The 24445-nt window shown below is 37.2% G+C and overlaps 1 protein-coding gene across 9 annotated transcripts in view; it reads right to left on the bottom strand.

The window, feature by feature from the left end:
* LOC105035223 (uncharacterized) overlaps positions 1-24445 on the bottom strand; it is a 65204-nt gene that overhangs the window by 7858 nt on the left and 32901 nt on the right. For all 9 annotated transcript variants that reach the window (XM_019847269.3, XM_010910695.4, XM_010910688.4 and 6 more), the window contains one exon: positions 12789-12950. In XM_019847269.3, coding sequence (XP_019702828.1) covers positions 12789-12950 — 162 coding nt within the window. The remainder of the gene's footprint in view (positions 1-12788; positions 12951-24445) is intronic.

The following is a 24445-nucleotide window of genomic DNA, read 5'->3' as shown; positions in this document are numbered from 1 at the left end:
GTTCTATCTTAATAGAACATGAATCTGCAACAAGTCTGAAACTACTAAAGCCAACTCCACAAAATTGAGGGTATACGAAATGGCCGTAAGTTTGTTCTTGTTACTCTATCCACATTACATCTTCAGGTATGAGGATCACCTTTCCTTGTGTATACATATATCTCTGAAGTGCAGGTTTGGTGATTCAAATCAAGCCTTTGTATCCAGAATAAAATTTTGCAGGCAAATGATAATTGAAGAGTACAGGGACAGGTGGAGGCTAAGTTAGCAGAAGATTTGATAAGGAAATTTCCTTCCGCTGACCTCTAGGTTATTCATTATTAAGATTTACCAGTTATCTCTCTTTTATCACCGTTCATCGCTAAACTGCTAGACAAAATGTTTTGATGTTGGGAGATGCAGCTTAACTTCTTCCTTCCTTCAGCCAAATGTGAATTGTAGATGTTGCAATGCCAAAATATGGCATACCGTTCAAACCAATAAATGGAAAAAAAAAAACTCCGGAAGTAATTGGGAAGTAAAACTCAATGCATCTCTGATAAATGATTGCATCCAAAAAATGAAATCTAAAAAGGTTCTCCAAAACAACAGTGTGCATCTTATGTCACAAAGATAGGAGAATTGTAGACCATTTCCAAAACTGTTGAGGGGATAGCATTGTGCAAGTATAGCAAGCTTGATGGGCCAGTTTCAAAGACCTCTACACACTCTAGAGATTGGAAAAGACCAAAGAAAGATAGATAAAAGAATTTGGCTTTCAAAAAGAATTGGTGAATCATACAACATCCACCTTAAGAGGGAAAGTATTGAGTCAATCACAACAAAAAAGGAGTTTGTGATATTAGTTGTATTTAGACCAAGGTTCGCCATCTCAGTATCGGACCCCATATCAATACCATCATATTATGGTGTCGGCATGCAATACAGTACGAGACCACAAGGTGTACCAAGTGTCTATGGAACGAGACTGCATTAGATATTGGTATGGTACGTCCGGTACAGTATGGTACTAACCAATAGGGCAAACTTTGATTTACACATGTAGGGATGGCAAGGGGGCGGGTAACCGGCAAACCCGACCCGCTCCAACCCGTGATGCAGCAGGTAAATGGATCGGCTAAACGGATCAAGGGGTAGGCCAAGTCAAAAATTAACAAATCCGCTGGTGAGATGGAGTGGGTCAGGGTTTGCTCTTGCCCGGCCCGCGAACCCACCTCGTATATGTGAAAAGTCCAAAGTACCCTAAGTTTCTCACACACACACACACTGTTGTAATGCTATTTTTCTTGGTTTTTTACTTGAATAAATGATTGGATCTTTTTATTATGATTATTGTTATGATAATATGGAGATGTAGGAATTTTGGCAAGAAATTTGTTTATGAGATGAGATCTATCAATAGATCAAAGACATATAACATGTCTGGGGCGGGTTAGATTGGGGCAGGGCGGGTTGGATTGGGTGGGTTGGAGCGCGTTGGATTGGAAAAAAAAATAACTTCAATAATGAAAATTTAGATTTTATAAATTTATTTAAGCTTAAATGGGTTTTCATGGAGCAGGTCAGGGTCCAAGTTTTTGAAAACATAAAGGGTTTGGATCAAATTTACAAACTTGTCAAAGATTGATGGAGTGGAATAAATCTATGTATCTAACTCATGGAGTGGGTCACGAAAAGGGCCGATCTGCTCCAAACCCGCCCCATTGCCATCCCTAGACACATGGTTCAAACCTCTAATCAAAATAGGGGAACTCTATTCAATTTCATTGTTTAAGAACAATTGAAAAAAAAAATGTCAAACAAGCATGGTACCTCTTAAAATACCGAATATAGAAATACCACTAATTGTACCAACTCATATGTCCCTCACTTATCAATTAGTATTGGTAAAAAATATTGAAATTACTGTACTTGTATGGTGATTAAGCTCTTTCCTAGAGCTTATATTAAAATGCAAATCTACATTTGGTCCATAAAATCATTTCATATTTTTTGTTATAAGCAAACTACCCTTCTTAGATTAAGCTCTTTCCTAGAGCTTATATTAAAATGCAAATCTACATTTGGTCCATAAAATCATTTCATATTTTTTGTTATAAGCAAACTACCCTTCTTAGCTTTTCAAATCAACCATTCTCTCAACAAAACATCTCCCTACATGCATGCCCTCCTTCCACACATACGCAACCCAAAACACATTCAACTACCAAAATTAAATCCCGACAGTAAGACAACTCAAATGTTGTAAAACAAGAAAAGTATATTGAAACACTCAAAATCATGAAACATGATTTGAGGATAAGCTTGAACTGATTTGTACATATTGGATATATGCAACAAATATCCCTGCATACCAGTATAGAATAGATCAAAACAGAATGAGTCTTGCCATCTATTTTCTTAACCTTCAACCCAAGTACCAACTATTTAAGGTTGCTACACTAATCCTTTTCCACCATTCATATGTTCATCTATCTCTAGTCTAGCCTTTTAATGCAACCTAATGCAACCTAGGCCACGTTTTGATGGAAAAGAGAAAGAAGAAGCACGAAACAAAAAAACAACAAAAGGAAAAAGAAACTCTCTTATGAAGTTTTTGATTCAATATCACGAAAATAAACTAAACTGATTACAACATTGGCCAAAGAGGCCTTATTTATAAAGTAAAAGTCCTAACCTAATAGCAAAAAGAATCTGAAATAAAATAGAAAAAATATGAACATAAGGATTAAAACTCCCAATCAGACTAAGATGCTTTCGGACTCTCGTTGACCTATTAAACAATATAATCAGACCCCAAAATCGGACGTGACGACGAAACGTCAGACCCGTAGAGCACGAGAAGAGCTTTCCAAAATAGGGTCATAATAGCGATTTTGACATTGGATGAGAGTTATGGTCATTCTAGCATGGCAGTATCAAAATCGATAAGATCACGTGCAATCAGCCTAATTTCTTGATCTTTCAGATCCAATTCTTCAAAAACAAGGTTCGCTGTACCAGTACCGGAGGCGTGCCAGTGCCGGACCGGTACGGTACGGTATCAGTCTGATTTCTTGATCTTTCGGATCCAATTCTTCAAAAACAAGGTTCGCTGTACCGGTACCGGACAGCGTGCCGGTGCCGGACCGGTACGGTACCGATACCATACCGACACATGGTACGCCTAGGCGTACCGGTCCGGTACCGGTACACAATATTTTTTTCGATTTTCAATTTTTTTTTAGATTTTTGAAGTTAATAATTGATAAATACAACCTCAATATGACATTATATTGCATATTATTGACATATTTGGGTTCAATTTGGAGTTAGGTTGCGGTACAAAGACTCTTGATCCAAAATTTCAAACATATATTTATTTACATAATATTTCAACTATCATCTTAAAACTAAAGAAAAAATATATAAAATACGCATTAAAATATATCTAAATATTTAAGTACAAAGCGCAATAACTGATATACGAACCTTAAGATATACTCTGTATTTAATTTCTTGTCGAGTATCTGTGACGCTCGTAGATGTCTGGATCATCAACATAGTCTAAAGGGATATCAGTCCAACCCTCTAGCCAAACTGCACTGTACTCTCGAATATTCATCATCCCAAAAGGCATCCTCTCTGGATTGTAAGACATCTCAGACCTCTCGCTAAAATTCTGACTCTGAGAAGTATCCTCGAGATGATGGTACGATTATGGAGGAGCCCATCCAAATATGTCAGTAGCAAAATCTGATCCGTAAGATGCTTCAGGCTGCATAAGGTAGTAATCACTAGATGTCTCGGATGCACCATATGCATATGGATCATAAGGTGGCTGTGGATAATAGGATCCATAATGCGAGGATGATCCAGATACATCCATGGACCCTACTCCACGTGCAAGATCATCCACAGTATATATATATAATTAAAATATATGTAAGTATAACAAAACACGATAATTTAATAATAATTAAAATAATTATATATAATTTTAAAATAATTTTAATAATTATTTTAAAACTTATAAATTCAAAATAAATATGTTATATGCTTCCAATAATATTTTTAAATTAACTAAAATATAACACTATTTTTATATTTTTTATTTTATAATTAAATTTTTTAATTTAAATAATTAAAAAAATAATTTTTTAATTTCAAATATTTGAAAAAAAAATTTGAAATTAGATTTAAGTAGCTTGAATCATTCTAAACATGATTCCCAAACTCTAATTTTTTTCTCTAAAATTTAAATATTTTTAATTTTTAAATAAATAAATATTTAAAAATATTTAAAAAATATATAATTAACAAAAATTAACAATTTTGATGTCATCGTGTAGATCTTCCAAAGATCTATCACATATAATTAAATCATACCAAAATCATAAGATTTTGACATGATTTTCTCCAATTTTTATTTTACCTCATTTTTATCCTATTTCTAACAACAAAAACAAAAAAAAAAATATTTACTAACAAAATAACAGATTATCTTACCTCCGATCAAAGATCAGCCTCTTCTCAAATCACTCCAATTTCACGAAATTGTCTTCTTTTCTAATTTTTTGGAGGTCTCAACGATTAAGTTGCCCACGGCCATGAGTGTTCTCTGAGAACTCTCGGAGAACACCGAAGGCCTGGTGCTTATTAAAGCACCAGACCCTCCCCCCGATGTGAAGTGGGCCACGCCCATTTCTCTCCCCCCTCCCTCCCCCCAACCACGTGAAAAGGACCCCACCTTCCCCCTCCCCCATGTGAAATGGTCCCCTGGGCGGTATGGTTCGGTTCACCCCGAACCGACGGCGAACCGAGCTATACCGTCCGGTTTCGGGCGGTATGGGCCCGAACCGCATCGAACCGGGCGATTCGGTGTGGTTCGGGATCGTTTTCCGAAAAACAGGCCCGAACCGGACCGGTAAGGGACCGGTCCGGCTCGGTACGCCCCGTACCGGACGGTTCGGCCCGGTACGGCAAACCCTGCTTCAAATCACAATTTGTACCAGATAAGATGTATGCATCATACTCCCCAAACTAGGAAGAACGCATCCTCGAGTTAGGAGTCTTCATTGCTTTCTCCAAGTAAGAAAAATTCGTCAGAAGGTTAATGCGGATCTTTAGATTTGGTTGAGGTAGATCCTCCATCAACACCAAAGTAATCTTCTTACCATCCTTCCAAAATGAGTAAATATTCCGACGACTATCATAAGTCACACTGCGATCATATCGCCACGATCTCTCTAAAAGTAAATGACAAACATCCATGGCAACAACGTCGCACCACACTTTGTCAAAGTACTTCTATCCGATAGAAAACAACACAAGATAGTGACTATTGATAACCACCTCGCTTCATTTCCGAAACTAATGACAGCTTGTATGGCCGAAGATGCTTTTCAATAGTCAGATTCAGCTTCGTGACAGTCTCCTAGGAGATGACGTTCTACAACTATCTCTATCGATAATGACCTTGCAGACCCTTTTTCCAATGATGCAACAAGTATGGAAGATGTTGGTCCACCTCCAATCTTCTTTCTCCTTTTTGGGTGCAAGCAGGCTCTTTCGAACAACTACAGCCTCTCCTCTATCCCCAAACAATAGGAAATCATCCTCCTCATCACCTCCATCATAGATGGGCTCTTGATTTTTGTCAGATAGTTTTTCTTCGATCCGTAAATACTTTCTGGACCGTCCAGCAGACTTCTCACACTCGTTTTATGTATGCCCGATCTCGCCATTGTTGTAGCACCATAGCGTAGAAGACCCAACTGGGGCTGGTTTCGAGAGTTTCACATCAATAGCGCTACAAACAGGAGGGGTGAAGCTGAGTTGCACCGTATGTCCCTCTGATTCTCTGACATCTGATTGTTTTGCAAGAAAGGATCAGGCCTAGGCACAGATCATCGCAGCTACTTCTCATCAACCAAGGCTCGGTGATAAGCTTCCTTGACCGTCCACAAGGAGTGGAGCCTCAAGACATCTTGAATCTACTATCGTAGTCCATCAAGGTACCTTACAACCATCTACTCTTTGCTCTCCGCCAAATCATTTCTAGCAACTACGTAAAACTCTTCCATGTATTCATCCACAGATCTGGACCATTGTCAAAGCTTTTGCAGGCACTGATACAAGGACTGCGTGTTGTTGAAAGACAAAAATTGCTCCCGCATGCCTTCTTCATCTTCTCCCAATCCTGGATCTTTAGCTTGCCTCTACGCTTCCTGATTTTCTTCAGCTGTTGCCACTAGGCAGGAATCCGATCCGTCAATTTTAACATGGCAAGCTTCATCTTCATGTCATCGAAAACCTCCTTATATTCAAAGATGCGCTCAGTCTGATCCAACCAATCGAGAAATACCTATATTTGCAAATTATCCAAATATTTAGGCAAATCTACTCTGATGGTATCGTACCAGCAGATTGATCACTCGAACGAATCGCTATAATCTTCTCACCGACAGGTGGAAGCACCCCTATGGAAGAGGTTCTCGAAATCTAAAGTCTCTTCATCAAATCTACGATCTTTTGAATCCACCTCAAATCTTGCCACCAGAGTTTTCAATTATGTAAGACGCACAATTAGTTTCATCATCTTTCTCCTCAAATCTTTGCACTATCATCAAGTCCCATTCTCGCTACATGATTTCATCATGACCTGTTGCCATCTGATTTGCAGGTTGGTTCTTCTTGCGACTACCATCCGCCATCTGGACTGCAGAGAAAAACTCTGCTCAAGGATTGATGGGCTCTGATACCAACTGACGCAACCTAATCCATGTTTTAATGGAAAAGAAGAAAAAGACGCACGAAACAAGAAAACAACAAAAGAAAAAAAAAACTCTCTTCTGGAGTTTTTGATTCAATATCACGAAAATAAACTAAACTGATTACAATGTTGGCCAAAGAGGCCTTATTTATAGAGTAAAAGTCCTAACTTAATAGTAAAAAAAATCTAAAATAAAATAGAAAAAAGATTAACATAAGGATTAAAACTCCCAATTCGACTAAGATTCTTCCGAGCTTCCGTTGACCTATCAAATAATAGAATCAGGCTCCGAAATTGGATATGACGGCGATGTGGTCCAATCCGTAGAGCACGAAAAGAGCTTTCCAAAAAGGGGTCATAATAGCGATTCTGACACCAGATGAGAGAATTATGACGGTGCGGCAACATCAATCGACAGGGTCAGGTGCAATCAATCGAGTTTTTTGACCTTTCAGATTCGATTCTTCAAATCATGATTTGTACCTGTGTCACCTTCCACTCTCTTAACTCTTCAACAAATATCCAAGTCACTCCTAGAGTCTTTGTTAAAGGTGCCCATATCATCTACATTGGCACTCTACTTCTTCCTAACTTAAAGTTCTTTCTTGTTTAGTTGTTTCTACCCAAGCTGATTACAATAACTATATTGACATTTTTTCATCTTTGCAATGCTTATTTAATGTGTTAACCTTCTACGTTGCCCATGATTTCAATCCATACATCCTGTCAGCATTATTCTACCTTAGAAAGGCATAAAGTCATAATGAAACACACCAAAACCACCCCTCTACCTAGCCATCTCTAATTTTATTCATTCAAGATTCCTATTTTATTCTACTTCCAAAATTCAAAAGATCTTCGACGTATCATAATAAAAATATGATTATAAGCTAAATATCCTCTTATGCAACCCAAAATGCTATTCAACCTGTTGGGCTTGAATCTACTTGGCTCCAACTCATGATAACCCTAAAATTGATAATATCCTCTAATGCAACCCAAAATGCTATTCAACCTATTGGGCTTGAATCTACTTGGCTCCAAGTCATGATAACCCTACGATTGATAATTGTAATTACACAAATATGCACTTATTATCAAGGAAACACCAAGAGATCTACAAAAGGACTCATGGCAAAAAGAGGCTCAAAATATTTCACAGGTTTATATCAAATTCAAATAGCATAATCCTTGTTGGATGTGGATCAGAATCACCAGAAAAACAAAAAAAAAACAAAAAAAAAATATCAAAACACGAATGTACATCAATGTTGTAAATTTAAATATATACCAAATATGTTTGGATGTCTAACTCATAGGCCTTGTCTTCACAGAAACTATGGATCAATCAAATGGGAAGGTATATCATGATCAAGAAACTAGACAATGTTCTAGGATATCAGCTATTCTATAAATCCTGTAGTGGTAAAGCTAAAGTGAGATCTAGTTCATCAGGTTGCATCACAACCAAGAAGCCATGTCACAACTATCAAAGACCCACGTCATGAATCCTAGCATTTATTCCTTCAGTTCCAGGCTTCCAACTTTTCTCCTCCTTGCAATTTCCAGATTCCTCCATGCTTCTTGATATTTTAACAAACATCTAATGCAGTGCCCCAGCCAATGCCACCTCAATCTTCAATATGCATTGTCCATAATCTCTATCAGCTCTGCATCACTCTTTCTCAACCAGTGCAGCTCTTAGATTTCTGCTAAGCTTATCTTACATGTCCAGGCCTTATATATTGCCCAAACCCTGATTCATACAAAACCTCAGCACTTATTGCTGCATTTGGTCAAAAAGAATGCAGTGATAACAGAACACCCCAAAACTACCCCTCCACTTTGTCCATTACCCTGTATTTCTAATAGAAATTCACTTCTGCCTTGTAAAACTAAGAGGAACCTCAGATGGGGAGCAATGGTGACTACAAAATTGATAGCACTCTCAAATCCAACTCAATATTCAAGGTTGGCCCTCAAAAACTAGGCTGAAATCCATGACATATGGACCTCCTCAAATCAGACCCCCAACAACCAGATTATCCTAGTCAGACTACGTTGTCTATATGAATATCTATTTACTTATGAATATATTTTGAAAATTAACAAAATCAGGAAAGATACCTAATTTTGGAGATCTCATATCTGGTCCATCATGAACTACTCATTCATTTCCTATCCAAATTCAAATCCCATAATCCTTACTGGAGCCATGCTCATTCCTACAAATGCTTATCAGTGAGAATTTAAAACGATGTCAAACATGCTTCAGGCCAACCTAAAGTCATCCAAATGGATGACATAAATTGACAATATAAATAGGTTCTTTTCGGAGGGGGGAAATTTTTGGATGTGAGTAGAAAGGTGATGGGTAAGTTAAAGAAGATCAATATCCATGACTATTAGTTTTAAGCAACAAGGAGAGGGAGAGGGAGAGCGCGCGAGAGAGAGAGAGAGATGGGAGAGGGGGAGAGGGAGGGATAGGCCTAGAGAGAGAGAGATGGGGGAGGGGGAGAGGGAGGGATAGGCCTACCTCCAACCTCCAATTCACAATCTTTGGCCTTTGATGCCCATGGTTGTCTACAGTGGCAACAGCATAATGGGAAGAAAGAGAAATGGCAGCATGATGACTGAGAGAGAGAGAGATGGTGACCAGGATCGTCATTGTCTACGATGACGGAAACCGAATCCTAGCAAGGGGAATTGCAAGAGAAGGGAAGAAAGAGTCACGAGACGCGAGAAGCATCAAGAGGAGGATAGGATTATAAAAGAACTGAATATGGTTCTGCTCTAAAACCGCCTGAAAGCACTTGAAATCATGTGGAACCAAACAGTTCAGCTGATTTCAACCTAGGATAGAATCAGGCGGAAGCATCCATTTCCCAGCCAGTTTGGTCCAGAATGCACCAAACAACCCTGATTGGGATGGTTCAACAGACCTTAAGCCAAACAATTGTGAACTCAAATATACACTTCATTAATTTACTACACATGCTTGTATGATATATAAGCTAAAGATGACATTTTTGTGGAATCATGATATGTCATATACCACATAGAAGCCTCCAGTTCTTTTTACTATATTGGTTTGAGGATATTGGAAATAAATGTTATACAACTTCAAGTAATTCTGATATTAAAAAAGACAGCATGAAACTTAGCCAAGCTAAAAGATAAAGCTATGCAGAGCCAGGTAGGTGGCACCCCTACCAAGTACAATTAAAGCAGCACCTGGTTGCAGGATATCAAACCTTAGGTTAGCTAACAATGCCTCTCATAAACCCTCCAAGAATCCCTTATTCTTGGGTTAGCAAGAAGGGCACCTGGTTACTTGAAATTTAGAGGGTTAATGGGATACATCGCAAAAAAGTGGGGGAAAAAAAAAGTAGGAGAGAAAAAAGAGTCCAGCAGCTTAACTTTATTTCAAGAGTGCGCACCCCCGCCCCCCACACCCCCCCCCCCCCCCCCCCCTTTTCCCACCCAAAGATGAAACAAAGTTGCTCCAGCTACTTCTGAGGGAACTGACAGAACAAATTTATCAAAGGACAAAGATGGGTATTCACTAGAATAGAGCAATAACTCAGCCTTATCCTCCAGTTATCCTACAACCAAACGCTGCCTACAGAAAAACTAAAGTCCATTGACAATGCAAACATGGTCATAGCTGAAATCATGCATCTGTGACAAAAGGGACAGAAAGAAATGTCAGTGGAATGAATTTAGGCCTAAATTTGCTGGTTTTGACTTTTGATTCATAGAGGGCATTTTTTGAGAGCATAAGGGACTTCTAGCAAGTATTATGTGTTTCAGGAGAGTCACCTTCCAGCTTTTACAAGTTTTTTTGTCAAATGGATCTGAAGAAATAGATTCAACTAGGATCCTTTCTTTTCCTTGCTCTAGTTTTTCTCCCAAGTCTACAACTAGCTAAATCAGCAACACTGGACAGAGACAGGTAGGTGAGTTGGGTGCAGGTATGTCTGATCCTTCCAATATCTAAAAAATCTTTCTATGGACTCGTACCCTAGTGTCATATAACCCATGTGTAAGTATCGAAAGGACTGGGTAACAACACTGATCTTACACAACGAACCACCATGTCAGACAATTCCCCTACCTAGAATTTTAGGACAATAAATGCCCTTATTTTTCTTTCCAGGGCAGAAGTGAGCATCTCCTCGGTAAAGAAAAGATGGAACAGAGAGGGGAAAAAAAGGAATATCAGGAAAAGATGGGACTTTGCAGTCCCTTACCCATCAAGGACTTCTCATAGGCCTCTTCACTTTTTTTCAGATTTTTCCACTACTGGAAGGAGATAGGACTTTTGTGTTTATAAATTTTCAGTCAAGTTAGGATCACTGTAAAAGAGAGAGGTGGAAAACAGATTTGCTATTTACAACCCACTTTTGATCTCTTTGAATTTCTAGGCTCTTGATGTCAACCTTGGATTTAAATATTCACCTCAGAAATGTAAATTGATCCATCTTCTGAATTTCATCAAAGAATTGACTCGTGTTCCGTGATGGGAGCACAGGGGGTGGTGGAATATAAAAATAAAATCCACATCTTGACTTATAAATACAGATTAACAGTTCTGCCACATGTTTTCTGGGAGATCCCTCCACATAAAGGCTAGAACTAACAATGCTCCTTGAAGGCTAGCAAAACAATTTGAATAATAATAATAATAATAATAATAACTCTATAAAGTGGTGGTCCCTTCTGTACAATCAAGTCATGCTTCACTCAAGTAAGTATTTTATACATCCTAAAAAAAATGCAAACTTATTGGGACAGGAAACATATTTTAACTTCATCTTGACTCCCTAATCACCACTCCTCTCCCCCCCAATATTTGGCCCCCATCAGGATCTGCATATATAGACAGTCAAATACTTACTTATATGTGCACAAAATGCCTGAAAGGCAGGCATTGCACGGCACAATACTACAACAATGATCTCAACTTACAATGCCAATCCTGTAAATTCTTGTTACCAAATTAAATTTGTTTTCTAGCTATAATTCAATTTTACAGAGTGACAAGTCAAAACATTGTTCTTATTAAGAAAATCATATATGATACTAGGTCATAATTAAATTCCACAAGATAATATTTCTGACATCCATGTCTATTTAGATATCCAACAACAGTAGAATTATACAAATTAAAAAGTACTAGAGGAGTTTCTAAATTATTTAACCTTGCTTAAAACATCAAACTGAAGATTCTGATTTAAGAGATAACAATGGCAATTGAACTTGGAGTTTGACTTACAAAATTCATACAGGAAGAAATATAAGATCTTACAAGTCAAGTTGGTGTGGATGATGAAATATTTTACAAAACATTTCCACAAGAGTACCTCTTTATTGAAATAATATTCATGCATTCAGCAGTAGAGTGTATGACAGAAAATAAATTCGTCAATCACTAATTCTTTAACTCTGACCTATTTTAAAAAATTTGGCTGCCTAAGCTTATGCAACTTCATCCAACGTCCACATTGCATTAGATCATGAACAGATTCATGTACCTCAGGAGCATGTGGAGCAAATTAAGCAGTACTATAGTTGTAAATTTGCCATCTCCAAATAGTTAGGACAAGGCTCGATGGTGATTCTTATGTTTACTATAGTTGTAAAAATAAGGTTCCTAACAAACTGAATTAAGCGTAAAAATTACCAAGTCAATGGTCATTCATATAATCTGACTGAATAATAAAAAGTTGACATTCAACGGAAGGACATTGTGAAGTCCGACACCACAGAACTATAAAAGTATATTTAAATCAAGGTTTGTCATCTTGGTACTAGACCCCGTACTGGTACCATTTTATTAGCATGCAGTTTGATACGGTATAAGATAGCATACCGAGTGTCGCTACGATACGAGACATCGTACTGATACTAGACCAGTATGGTATGGTACATCCTGTATTGAGCAGTACAGGGTGGTATAGCAGACCATAATTTAAGCCTTTGAGATTCATGGTGAACTTTGACCCAAGGAACATGTCATGAAAGGGCATACCTGGAAAACAAATACCACAGAAATAATGCGCATTGCCCATTTCACAAATTGGGCTATACCAGCATTGACATTGCCATCTTCTGAAAGGACAAATTTCCGCACAATCCAGTATCCTAAAGCTGCTCCTGCTAAGATAATTCCTACTAATAGAAAAACTGAAACCTGTGATCAAGAAAAGGCTAAGATTGTGAGATTTCATAATTCACTAAGGGCAATGAAAAATAATAAACTACACAAACAACAAGAACCATAAAATATGGACATTAACAATTTAATAGATCATTTATTACCATCGTAACGGCAACCATAACGACAACCACCATGTGCTATTAGATTCATCATATGTATATTAAGATACATAGATGAGTGCTCTATGACACCACTGCAAATGGCTCATCAACCATTACAAAATTCTCTCTACAAGGTATAATCTCATGAATTAGAACATTAGGCCAAGTAACAATCTCCATGGTATAGTTAAATGCAAATGTGACAGAAAATTCACAATATTTTTTGGCTTGAAGATGGTTTCAGATCATAAATAATTAGAATATTATAAAGCAGTTAAATTCTGGGATTTCTCATAATCCTCTCAAATATGAATCTTCACATTCGTAAATTGCATAAAGCAACATATAAGCTATGTAGGAAGTAGGGGTGCAATCGAGCCGAGCCGAGTAGTTAGGAGCTCAAGCTCGACTCAATTCAAAATACTCAGATTCAAAAATCAGCTCGAGATTGATTGAGCCTTAATATCCCAAGCTTGAGCTTGGCTTATTGAAAAAAGGCAAAACTCGAGATCGGCTCAACTTGACTTGAATATCAATTAAGGCATACTTGAGCTCGAGTTTAAGCCTTAGTCTACTAATAATGTATATTAATATATATTATAAATAAAAATAATATTATTAAAAATACATATAAACTCGAATAGGCTCGCAAGCTTTCGAGCCTAGTATTTTGCTACTCGAGCTCGATAATAGTCAAGTCGAGTGGAGCTCAACTAGCTCACTAGTAGCTCGACTGGTTTGCATCCCAAGTAGGAAGATAAAACCAATAGATTTCACCTTGTATCAAGGTATGTGAATGTGGATTCTATATAAAACAAAGACAAGAGGCAAAATACTCTCTACAAAGTAAAAAATCATGAATAGAAACATCACACTAATTACCGCACTCTATAACATGGTGACATGCAAATGCAAGACAGAAAATTCAAAATATTTTCCAAATTGAAGATGGTTTCAGATAGCAGAGAATATCACAATCATTACATTCTGGGATTTCTCATTTTTCCTCTCTTAAATATGAAAGATACTTCTAGAAGGTATAGACTCAAGAGTGAGAACATGAAACTAGATACCAAACTCCATAACACAGTAGCAGAAAATGTGATGCAGCAAATTTACAATATTTTCCTTTTTGAAGACAATTTCATATCATAAAAGAAATATATTCCCTCAAAAAAATACCATAAAAAAATGTAGAGAAACTACTGCCCGGTGTTTCTCATTTTCTCATCTTAGAAATGCATTTTAACATTATTAAATTTCATAATGCAATATCAAAGCTGTCTACAAAGATAAAACCAATAAGATGATTAGAGATAACCATCTCAAAAAATTATAACTCTGACAAAATCCTACAATCAAAGAGATTCTGGCCTATCACCACGTAATAGTCTCCAAATAAGGCAAAAAGAAAGTCCAGGATTAACATCATAATTCTACAAAATTTGCCACCCTTACATGTGATGACCTTCTAATAAACAAAATTTATTCTAAATCATATCATAACAATAGCCATCAAGCTTTGTCCCAACAATTTGGTTGGCTCTATGAATCCTCAGTATCAAGTATTTCTATTTAGAGCTTCCCCTGATGTTTTATGGGAGCTTTTTAGGTTTTTCCATATCCTTTCTTTTAAACATTCATCCATGCTCCCCTTCGTCTTCCCCTCCTCTTCCTACATCCTTCAACAACTTTCCTACATCCTTCAACAACAATTAAAGTACCCCCTTCATTCAAGGTACCTGATATCTTTGTTTTACATGCCCAAACCATCTTACCAGTACACCAAAAATTTATTCTAAAAGAACAGTTAAAAGAATAGACCTTTATTAAAGCTAATAAATGGCCTGGTTAACACATATAAGGGATCTTAGAGTGCAACACAATAAAAATATAAGTTCTTGTAAATTGTGTTCTGGGTCCCGCATCAGTTAATTGATAAAGTAAATTAAATGATAAAGGTTGGTTATCATATAGAGCATAATAGATCCATTGACGTACAGGGATCTTTCGAAGACCTAAATACTGTTTTTGGGCTTTTTAGTTATTTAGGCCTTCAATCTTCAATTTGTACACTTCTATTTGTACCATGGAGATTAAAGGATCTAATCTTAAGTTTGGAGGATTTGACTAGTCCATGAATCATGAATGTGGCAAGTGAAAGCACATTCACACCCCAAGTTGTGGGCCCTTTCCAAGCGCTTGCCAATGAACAGAAAGAGGACAAAGCAAATGAAAAATACAAATGGAAAGATCCATTTCTCAATTGTGCAACAACTTGCCCCTCTTCACCCACGTATTCCCCTTCAAAATACAGGTTGGTTTTGGGATTTTTAGAACTTTGTTAGGTTTTGCTTGTTGAGTCTTAAGTTGTATATCGGCTTGTGCATTGAAAATTGGAAAATTATAAGGTGTTCTCTCTCCTTGAATCTCTATCACTTCGTCTCCATCTCTTCCTGTTAAATCTCTATTTCTCCCTCTACTCCACCCATTGTCTTCTCTTTCACATTTCTCATGCCTTCTTTTATTAATTTTGTCACTCTACAAAAGAAAAGAAAAAAAAAGGTTAGGATGTACCTGATCTAAATTTTTCTCCACCTGAAGTTCGTTATAACAGCCCTAATGCTAATATCTTGCATTAGGCCCCCATCACCTACTGACAACAGAAATCAGATGAAACAGGTTGGCTGCTGTTTGCAACTAAAGACAGGTGGTTCTAGTTAAGGATAGCAACAAGTCGGCTATGGTTTGGATCGGCCAATACCCGTACCCACCCCACAATTGGAAACCTCGAGCCCATACCTGCCTCAGGTTGGTTTGAGTCGGGTGAAGTAGATGGAGCAGGATGTGATGGGTAAACTAGATAGTGTGGGTTGTAGCAGGTCGTGTCAGGCAAAATTTTGAAGAAGTTACAAGCAAGGAAAACAATTTTACAATATGTTGTTTCCTCTGCTAATATGATACATTACAATAAAGAACTTGATTAATATTTAGACTGCAACTTGATCACCTCCTAAGAATTATTGGTCCTTTTGATGAATCAACAATGAGAATTAATGGCTCTAGCTTCACAAGCAATCTCCGCACTATTAATCCACTAGCAACTGGACTAGTCACATTCAGTGTAATTTCCATTGTCTTGCTAGCTTTTCTACTATCTGCAGACCCCAAAATCTAAAGGATATGCATATACTGTTTTTAATGATCTCATGCTGTAGGCTTACTTTATATCCCAATAGTGGTCTCCAGATTACCCTCACAGTCCATAGGAGGAGCCAAAAGAAATTGGTTTCTTTTAATTGCGAATTGTGATCCTAGAATCCTGAAAACAGCAGGACTATCCTCACAACCATGGATTTTGTATATATACATATACATATGTATGTATGTATGTATGTATATATACATATACATACATGCATACATATCTATGTATATATGTATGTATATGTATATATACACATATGTATATGTATGTGTGTATACATATACATATGTATGCGTGTACATATGTATATGTGCGCATGTATACATATACATATATATATAAACACACACATATATATACATATGTATACATATACATATGTATATGTACGTACGTATACACACACACACATATACATATGTATATATATATACATATACATATACATACATACATATATATATATATATATATATAGACACACACACACATATATACATATATATATATATACATATATATATATATACACACATACATACATATGTATGTACGTACAGACACACACACACACATACATATATATATATAAATGTTTTTGTTCCACAACATGCAACTCTGATGCAGATATTCATCTAGAACTAGCCTTTCATTTCAGTCCACATGTTCCAGCAAAACAACCCATAATAATCTTTGACAAAGTTAAGATTTTGTTTCAATTGCTAAATTTTGCCACTAATCATTCACCTCCTTAGAAAAACAATTTCCAATATACAGGCAACCAGCTTTGTCAGACCTTCAAAGTATAGGACATTGTAAGGCAAGTTGCAACAAATATGTTTACACTGTAAGCTTTTTTTTTTAAACCCAAAGACTAAACTGATCAAATAGCTGTATCTCCAAATTTTCTTCTATCCTACATCAGATTCAAGAGAAGACTATCGCTTCTCATGGTTCATAATAAAAAATCCTTTTCAAAAAACAATGAAGACCAAATGATTATTTTTCAATTCAACCACTTCTTCCAAAGAACAATCTTTTATCCATTCTTCTATAACGTGAGTACCATCATACCCAATCTTGCATGCATAATAAGGTAATCCAATAGCAAGAATATCAGGTTTTACATTCTGTTTTCCCTCTTGGGAGAAATAACATTCAAAGTTTCAAACTCCTAAGATCTCCCTCCATCTTGAATTAAAACATTAAACATCATAAAGCCTGATGAAGTAGACAAACTACAAACCATAACATTGAACAAAACAAGAGTCTAACACACAGAACAAAACAAACCAAGTTTTCAACAATAATAGAAACAAAAGAAACAAAAATATTGTTCTCTAGTAACTCATATCTCCATTGAATTTAAAAAAAAAAAAAAGAACACCTAAGCATGTAATTAGTAGCCCTTCACTTCATTAATCTTTCTCCTGTCCATCACCAATGTCGCTTCTTCATTATATCATAATCATCACGGATAGGTTAAATCATGCTACATTGTCATATTGTAGATGAACCTTAAAAAAATGAAGAAAAATAAACTCCATGACTCAATAATACATCGAATCTAGAGTAAATTATGAACCCCCTTGAGGTTTATTTTTATTACACTTGCACCCAATATTTTGTAAAACCTGCACTTAGACCCAGTTAAATTAATAGTGTTAGTGAAACAGTTTACCTAATATAATTGTCAAAATTGCCCCTATACAAACAAAGTGTATCTCATGCATATCCTCACTGCCTACCCCTCCCTCTTCAGCGTCTCCCTCCTCAACTACTACCTCGACAGCCTGCCACTACCTCCTCATTCTTAAATATAGATCTAGTTTTTTCTTAAATAGTGATCTATTTTTTCTTACATGTTGATCTCTTTTTGAGGCAGAGCCCATTACAAACCACTCATGTCCTGAAGAATATTCCATGGGTGGGCCGAGAAATCTGTGCATGGTGGCTGATGATAATTGAAACTTTTTGTTCTTCTGAGCATTTTTCTTCTTGGACCTCGTTGTTCTTTTGAAGAAAGAAGAAATAATCTTCCTCTCTCTCTGCTTGTTTGCTCTGCTGCTGTCCCCTCTCAAATGCAGAGAACTTTACAGTAGGCCAATTGAGGATGAGATTCTGTGAGAAAATGGAAGAATTCATGGGAACTTGATGAATTGGTTGATTTATATCTTCTTTATTTCCATTATTTTAAGGCAAAAGATGGTTCTTAATGCTCCTTGTCTTGCTGACTTTTCCTGGCGGTTTCCTGTCAACATCCTTCCTTTTGAGTGAAATTTTGCGAAATTTGGAGATATTCATGGATTGTATTTGAATATTTCTCCTTTTTCCCTTCTACTAACTCTATTTTTGGCGTCTAATTCATTCAAAGCAGCTCGTTTTCTTGAATTTTGACCCAAAGTTTTGATTTTTTTTTCCTTCGATTTTGTATGGCGGAGATGATGCCTTGGCCTCATCTTAGCTCCTTTCTTATCCAAAGAGAGCTTTAGAAAAGCTGAGGAACTCATGATCTTTGGTTACAAGGATCCTTTCTAATGTGCTTTTTGGTGTGGACACCAGTGATCGTGATTCGTTATAGCTCGAATGTTGATAGTCTTTTTATTTTCAGTCCTATAATCCTTTTATTTTGAGTCCTGTAGTTTTTATTTTGAGTCCTGTAGTGAGATTATAATTGAGTTCTTAAATTAGATTTGCATCATAATTAAGTCCTAGTTCGAATCAGTTATTTGAGAAGTCTCATGATCAACCACTTGGAGGCATACCATTTGAAAACACACGACCAAATGAGTGTTGCCCTCTCACGTGTGCACGCCCTCTTCATGGTGATTTCAGATCTCCACGGCTTCTTCATACGAAAAGCCCATCGCCCTCATTGCACGCCATCAGATTATCGCCTTCTCAATGCCCTCTTCAAAACTCACGATCCATCTCCATCGCTAACGCCCTCCTCAACGTTACTCTGCTTAGGTTGTTAGGTTCCTCTTTTAAAAGAAAAAATAATGGTCTTGTAATCAGTGATTGATTGAAAAAAAAAATTATGTTTTCTCATCTCACGAGTTCTCTTCTTCCTCCCCCCCTCTCCGTCTTCCCTCTTCTTTCCCTCTCTTCCTTCTCTTCTCATAAGTCTTGCTCAGTTGAAGAACGAAGTATCCCACCAATCTGCAGGATCCCAACACATGAACCTACAAGATCCTAACACATCAACCCTCCTTCCCAACGTCTGCATCCTCCCTACGCCATCATCTATCATTTACAAATCCATTTTCTGTGCCTATATTCCCATCATCCTTTGATTAGATCTACTCCTTTCAGGATTACTGATTTTGTAATTCATTATTGCAAGCAATTCTTTGCATGCTCAGATCGAATCCCTTTGTTTTTGGACAACGGAAAGAATTGCCAACAACCACGGCCTGATTCAACGTCGGAATCCTCTCTCATCCAGAAGTCTTCATCGACATATTTGTAAGATTCCTTACTTCTAAATGAATCTCTGAGTAGATCGTTATTGTAGAAAGTTAATCCTGTATTTCTTTATTAATTAGATCTGAATTCTTTTAATTGTGATCTGATGCCCTAATCATGGATGGTTTCTCAATCATCTACGGTCCTTTTCTAGATCTAGGGGACTAAACTATTTGCATGCATAACAATAATCTCTTCTCGATTTTAAGATAATCACCTCCGTTATCATTGTTTGCTGGTTATCTGCTGCATTGTTGTTAATCTTGTTTGCTTGCATCCTTTAGAACTAGTCTCGTCCCACATCAGTTTTGGTATCAGAGCATGTTAGATTAGGGCTAAAGTTTTGCATTTAAATAGTTTTCTGCATCAAAACCTGCAAACTAGCACCATGTGCAGTCCTCAGTGGAACTGCGATTCCCAATTTCAGAGACATCAGAAAATTCTCAAATTTTCTGTGTAGGTTCTAGACTTGATTGTTAAGTAGGGTTTTAAATTTTATAGAAATCTGAAACCAATTGATCCTCGAAGACCCTTCTGAAAATTCTTACACGTCCTGATTTCTGTACCTGAAAACTATTCAGCAAACTATTTGTGCATCCTTGGAAGAAATAAACTTTCCCATCTATAAGAGAATCAAAAATTCATGAAATTTGATGATTTAAAAACTAGATTCGATAAGGAAGATTTCTACAAGTAGAAATCTGGAAAATAGATCTAGGATAGGTGCCAGATTTGTTTGTTAGTGGAAGGTTAGCGCACAAAATTCTGTAACCTGTTCTGTTTTGCGCAACCTAAAAAAAAACAGTCTCGCACCTCTTGAAACATCCAAAAACTCCAAGACTTGATTTTTTGGAATCCCTACTCGATAAGGAATCTAATTATGCTTTGAAGACCATGAAAACTATCCTCTGAACCCTATAGCAGAATTTCAACCAGAGAATTCTACGATCCAAAAATAGAATTTCTGAGAGCCTGAAATTTTTCTACACTTAGAAATTTTTCTGTTTGTTTGAACTTTATATTTTCGTAACTTTAGTTTCAATTCCTAGTTTGATAACTTAGTTGTTACTATTTATTTTATTTTAAAATCAATGTTTGCATTTTGTTTGCATCTGTAAGCTATTCTAAGGGCACTCCTATCATAAGATAAAGGAAGGATTTCATCACTTTTCCTTGATCGAAAACCACCACTCTCATGTGCATTGACCCAAGCCTAAGCTAAAATCAATTAGACATTAAAAGATTAGGATCAAAACAAGTGAAGTTCAGTTGCTACAATGAGTCTTAGTGCGAGTTCGATCTACAGTTAACTCCGTAAGCTGGTGTCTAAAGCTAGAGATACACGGCAAACGCCTGAGTGAATTGTGGTTACTTAATTAGGACCTCGCGAGAGCGAGGAGAACCTCCCACAAATTCCACCTCTTACCTGACCAACCCAAGGATTCGAGTGTTGGTCTACTTGTGCTTCGATTGATTCACAGTGATTCGAGCTTTTAAGTCTAGGAAACCCCTAGAGTCAGTTATACTAGAGTTAGTTGTACTGCATGTCTACTAGGTTTGGAGCTAAATATTATCTAGAAAATCCAGAGTCAAGTCACAAAATGGATTTTGATTTTGCCGTAGCCTTTAAGGACATTACTGAGAGGCTAAATGCCATAGGTGGTTCAGTCCAGGATTTGAATGCGAGAGTAGGGACCTTAGAAGAAGAAAGGAAAAATGGCATGGAAGAACATGTTAGGAATACCCCTCTCCTAGTTGACTATCCTAGAGAGCGACATGACCATCCTAGTTTTGATAGAGGTCGCAATCAAGTGATCTGACCCCATTACGATCATAATGATCAGGATGAGAGAATATTTCGAAGTGTCAAGGTAGAAGCTTCAAATTTTATGGGCCGTTTGAACCTTAATGAGTATCTTGACTGGACATAAACCATTATTTTGAATGGTACGATATGTCTGAGAGAAAAATCAGGTTCGCTAAAATAAGACTTTTAAGTCAAGCCAAATTATATTGGCAAAATATGGAACGATTAACCATGCATAGGAGACAAGAGCCCATAAGTACTTGGGACAAGATAAAAGATAAACTTCGTAAAAAAAATCTCCCTACCTCCTATCAGCAGCGTCTCTTGAACCAATAGCAAGGGTTGACCCAAGATAGCAAGTCTGTTACTGAGTACATCGTCAAATTCGATGAATACCTTATGCGATGTAGTGTTAGCAAAGATCCATCTATCACCTTGTCATAATTTAGAACTGATTTAAGGGATGACATACAGAGAGAACTGTTTATGCACGAGGTCTATAGCTTAGAGCAAGCCTATCAATTAGCCCAGGATTATAAGAGATTCCAAAAATTGCCGGTAATCCGACAACTTGAGTCACATAAACCTGATATTCTTGGTCCTAGATCCGGCTTTAATCAGACCCCTAAACCCAACTATAGTCAGAACTCAACCAATCATACCCTACCAATTGATTCCCCACTGAGAAAGGATGATAAAGACAAAAGAGCCTTTGTGGAAAATCCGAGAGATAGTAATTTAGAAACCCGATGCTTCAAGTGCAATGGATTAGGTCACATCTCTAGTTAATGCCCATCTCGAGCTCTACACATTAAAAAGCCCGAAGAAGAGAATCTTGAAAATTCTCTAGGAGATGAAGTATACATAGCAAACACTGAGTTAGCCGAAGCTTATGAAAAATCTAGTACTTTAGAAGAAGTTGATCCTAAAGAGAGATTGGACGTAGTAAGATACGTTTTAGCCCAGCCAAAAGAAAGTGAAGATTGGCGTAGAACCACCATTTTTCACATCTTCATAGGCCAGGAAAGTAAAGTGTATAAGATCACCATTGATAGTGGTACTTACGTCTATGCTATTTCATCTGATGCTGTATCAAAACTTGGTCTGACACCCGTAGATCACCCGAACCATACAAGGTCGGCTGGATAGATGCATCATCCATCCCAGTTAGGCACCATTGTCTGGTTCCCATTAAATTTCAATCTTACCAAGAGAAAGTGTGGTGTGATGTTATGCCTATGGATGTAGGAAGCATAATCCTAGGAAGGTCTTGGTTGTTCGATCAAGATGCAACGCTTCATGGTCGATCCAACTCTTGTACTTTCATGAATAGAAGCAAAAAAATTACGATATACCCTTCACCCCCTAAGAGTGTAAAGAAGAATAGTCCTTTAGAGTCCAAAGAAGAGAAGCAAAACAAAAGCTTAAATTTAATTAGTGCAAAAGAATTTGAAAAAGATTTGAGAGAAAACTCTTCTATTTGGATTCTAGCTGTTAAGGAAGTTAGCATGAAGGACACAAATCATCACCCCCAGGAGATAGCAAGCCTCCTTGAAAGCTTGAAGGATGTCTTCCCTGAGGATCTTCCAGATCACTTGCCGTCCATTAGGAATATCCAACATACAATAGACCTTGTTCCGGGAGCTACCTTACCCAATCTGCCCCACTATCACCTTAGTCCCACAAAGCACGCTGAGCTGAAACATCAAATAGAAGAACTCCTTAGAAAGAGAGTTGTTAGAGAAAGTTTAAATCCTTGTGCGGTACCTGCACTCTTGACTCCCAAGAAGGATGGAACTTGGAGAATGTGTGGATAGTCGGACAATTAACAAGATAACGATAAGATATCGATTTTCGATTCTCGGACTTGATGGCATGCTGGACATGATAGCTGGATCCACTATTTTCTCTAAGGTTGACTTAAAGAGTAAATACCGTCATGTTAGAATTAGGCCCGGAGATGAAGGAAAGACTGCTTTCAAAACGAAAGATGATCTTTATGAATGGTTGGTCATGCCGTTTGGTCTGTTTAATGCCTATAGCACATTTATGAGACTCATGACTCAAGTGCTACGACCAATTATGGGCATATTTGTGGTCATGTACTTTGATGATATTCTCATTTATAACAAAACTAAGACCACTTAGAACATCTACATCAAGTGTTTCAGACTCTTAGAACTGAAAGCCTATTTGCAAATTTCAAGAAATGTGATTTCATGATCACATGCATCGTTTTCTTAAGTTTTGTTCTGACCCCCGATGCTATATCCATAGACCCTGTAAAGGTCCATACAATTAGAGAATGGCCTGTAACCCAAAACATTCACGATGTCAGAAGTTTTCACAGTTTAGCAGCTTTTTATCGAAGATTCATTAAGAAGTTTAGTACGATTATGGCTCCCATTACGGATTGTATAAGAAAAAGAGCCTTCGAATGGACCAAGGCTGCTGATCGAGCTTATCATGAAATTAAGGATCGTATAACCAGCGCTCCTGTATTACGCCTATCAGATTTCTCTAAGATTTTCGAAGTTGCCTGTGACGCATCCAGGATAGGAATTGGAGTCCTTAGTCAAGAGGGACACCCTGTGGCTTTCTTTAGTGAAAAGCTAAATAACACTAAGCGTAGGTATTCCACCTATAATAAGAAATTCTATGTAGTGGTCCAAGTTCTTAAATTTTGGAGGCACTACTTGCTTCCACAAAAATTTATCCTGTATTCTGACCATGAAGCTCTTAGATTTCTCAAGTCTCAGAGAAAGTTAAACCCTAAACATGAAAAATGGGTTGAGTTCCTTCAGTCTTACACCTTCGTGTTGAAACATCGTGCCGATGTTGATAATCGTGCTGCTGATGCGCTCTCTCGAAAGATCGATATTTT

This window comes from Elaeis guineensis, chromosome 6 (assembly GCF_000442705.2).
Source record: "Elaeis guineensis isolate ETL-2024a chromosome 6, EG11, whole genome shotgun sequence".
Lineage (NCBI taxonomy): Eukaryota > Viridiplantae > Streptophyta > Magnoliopsida > Arecales > Arecaceae > Elaeis > Elaeis guineensis.
Note: the sequence above shows the minus strand (reverse complement) of the source record. Positions and strands in the feature narration are given on the sequence as shown.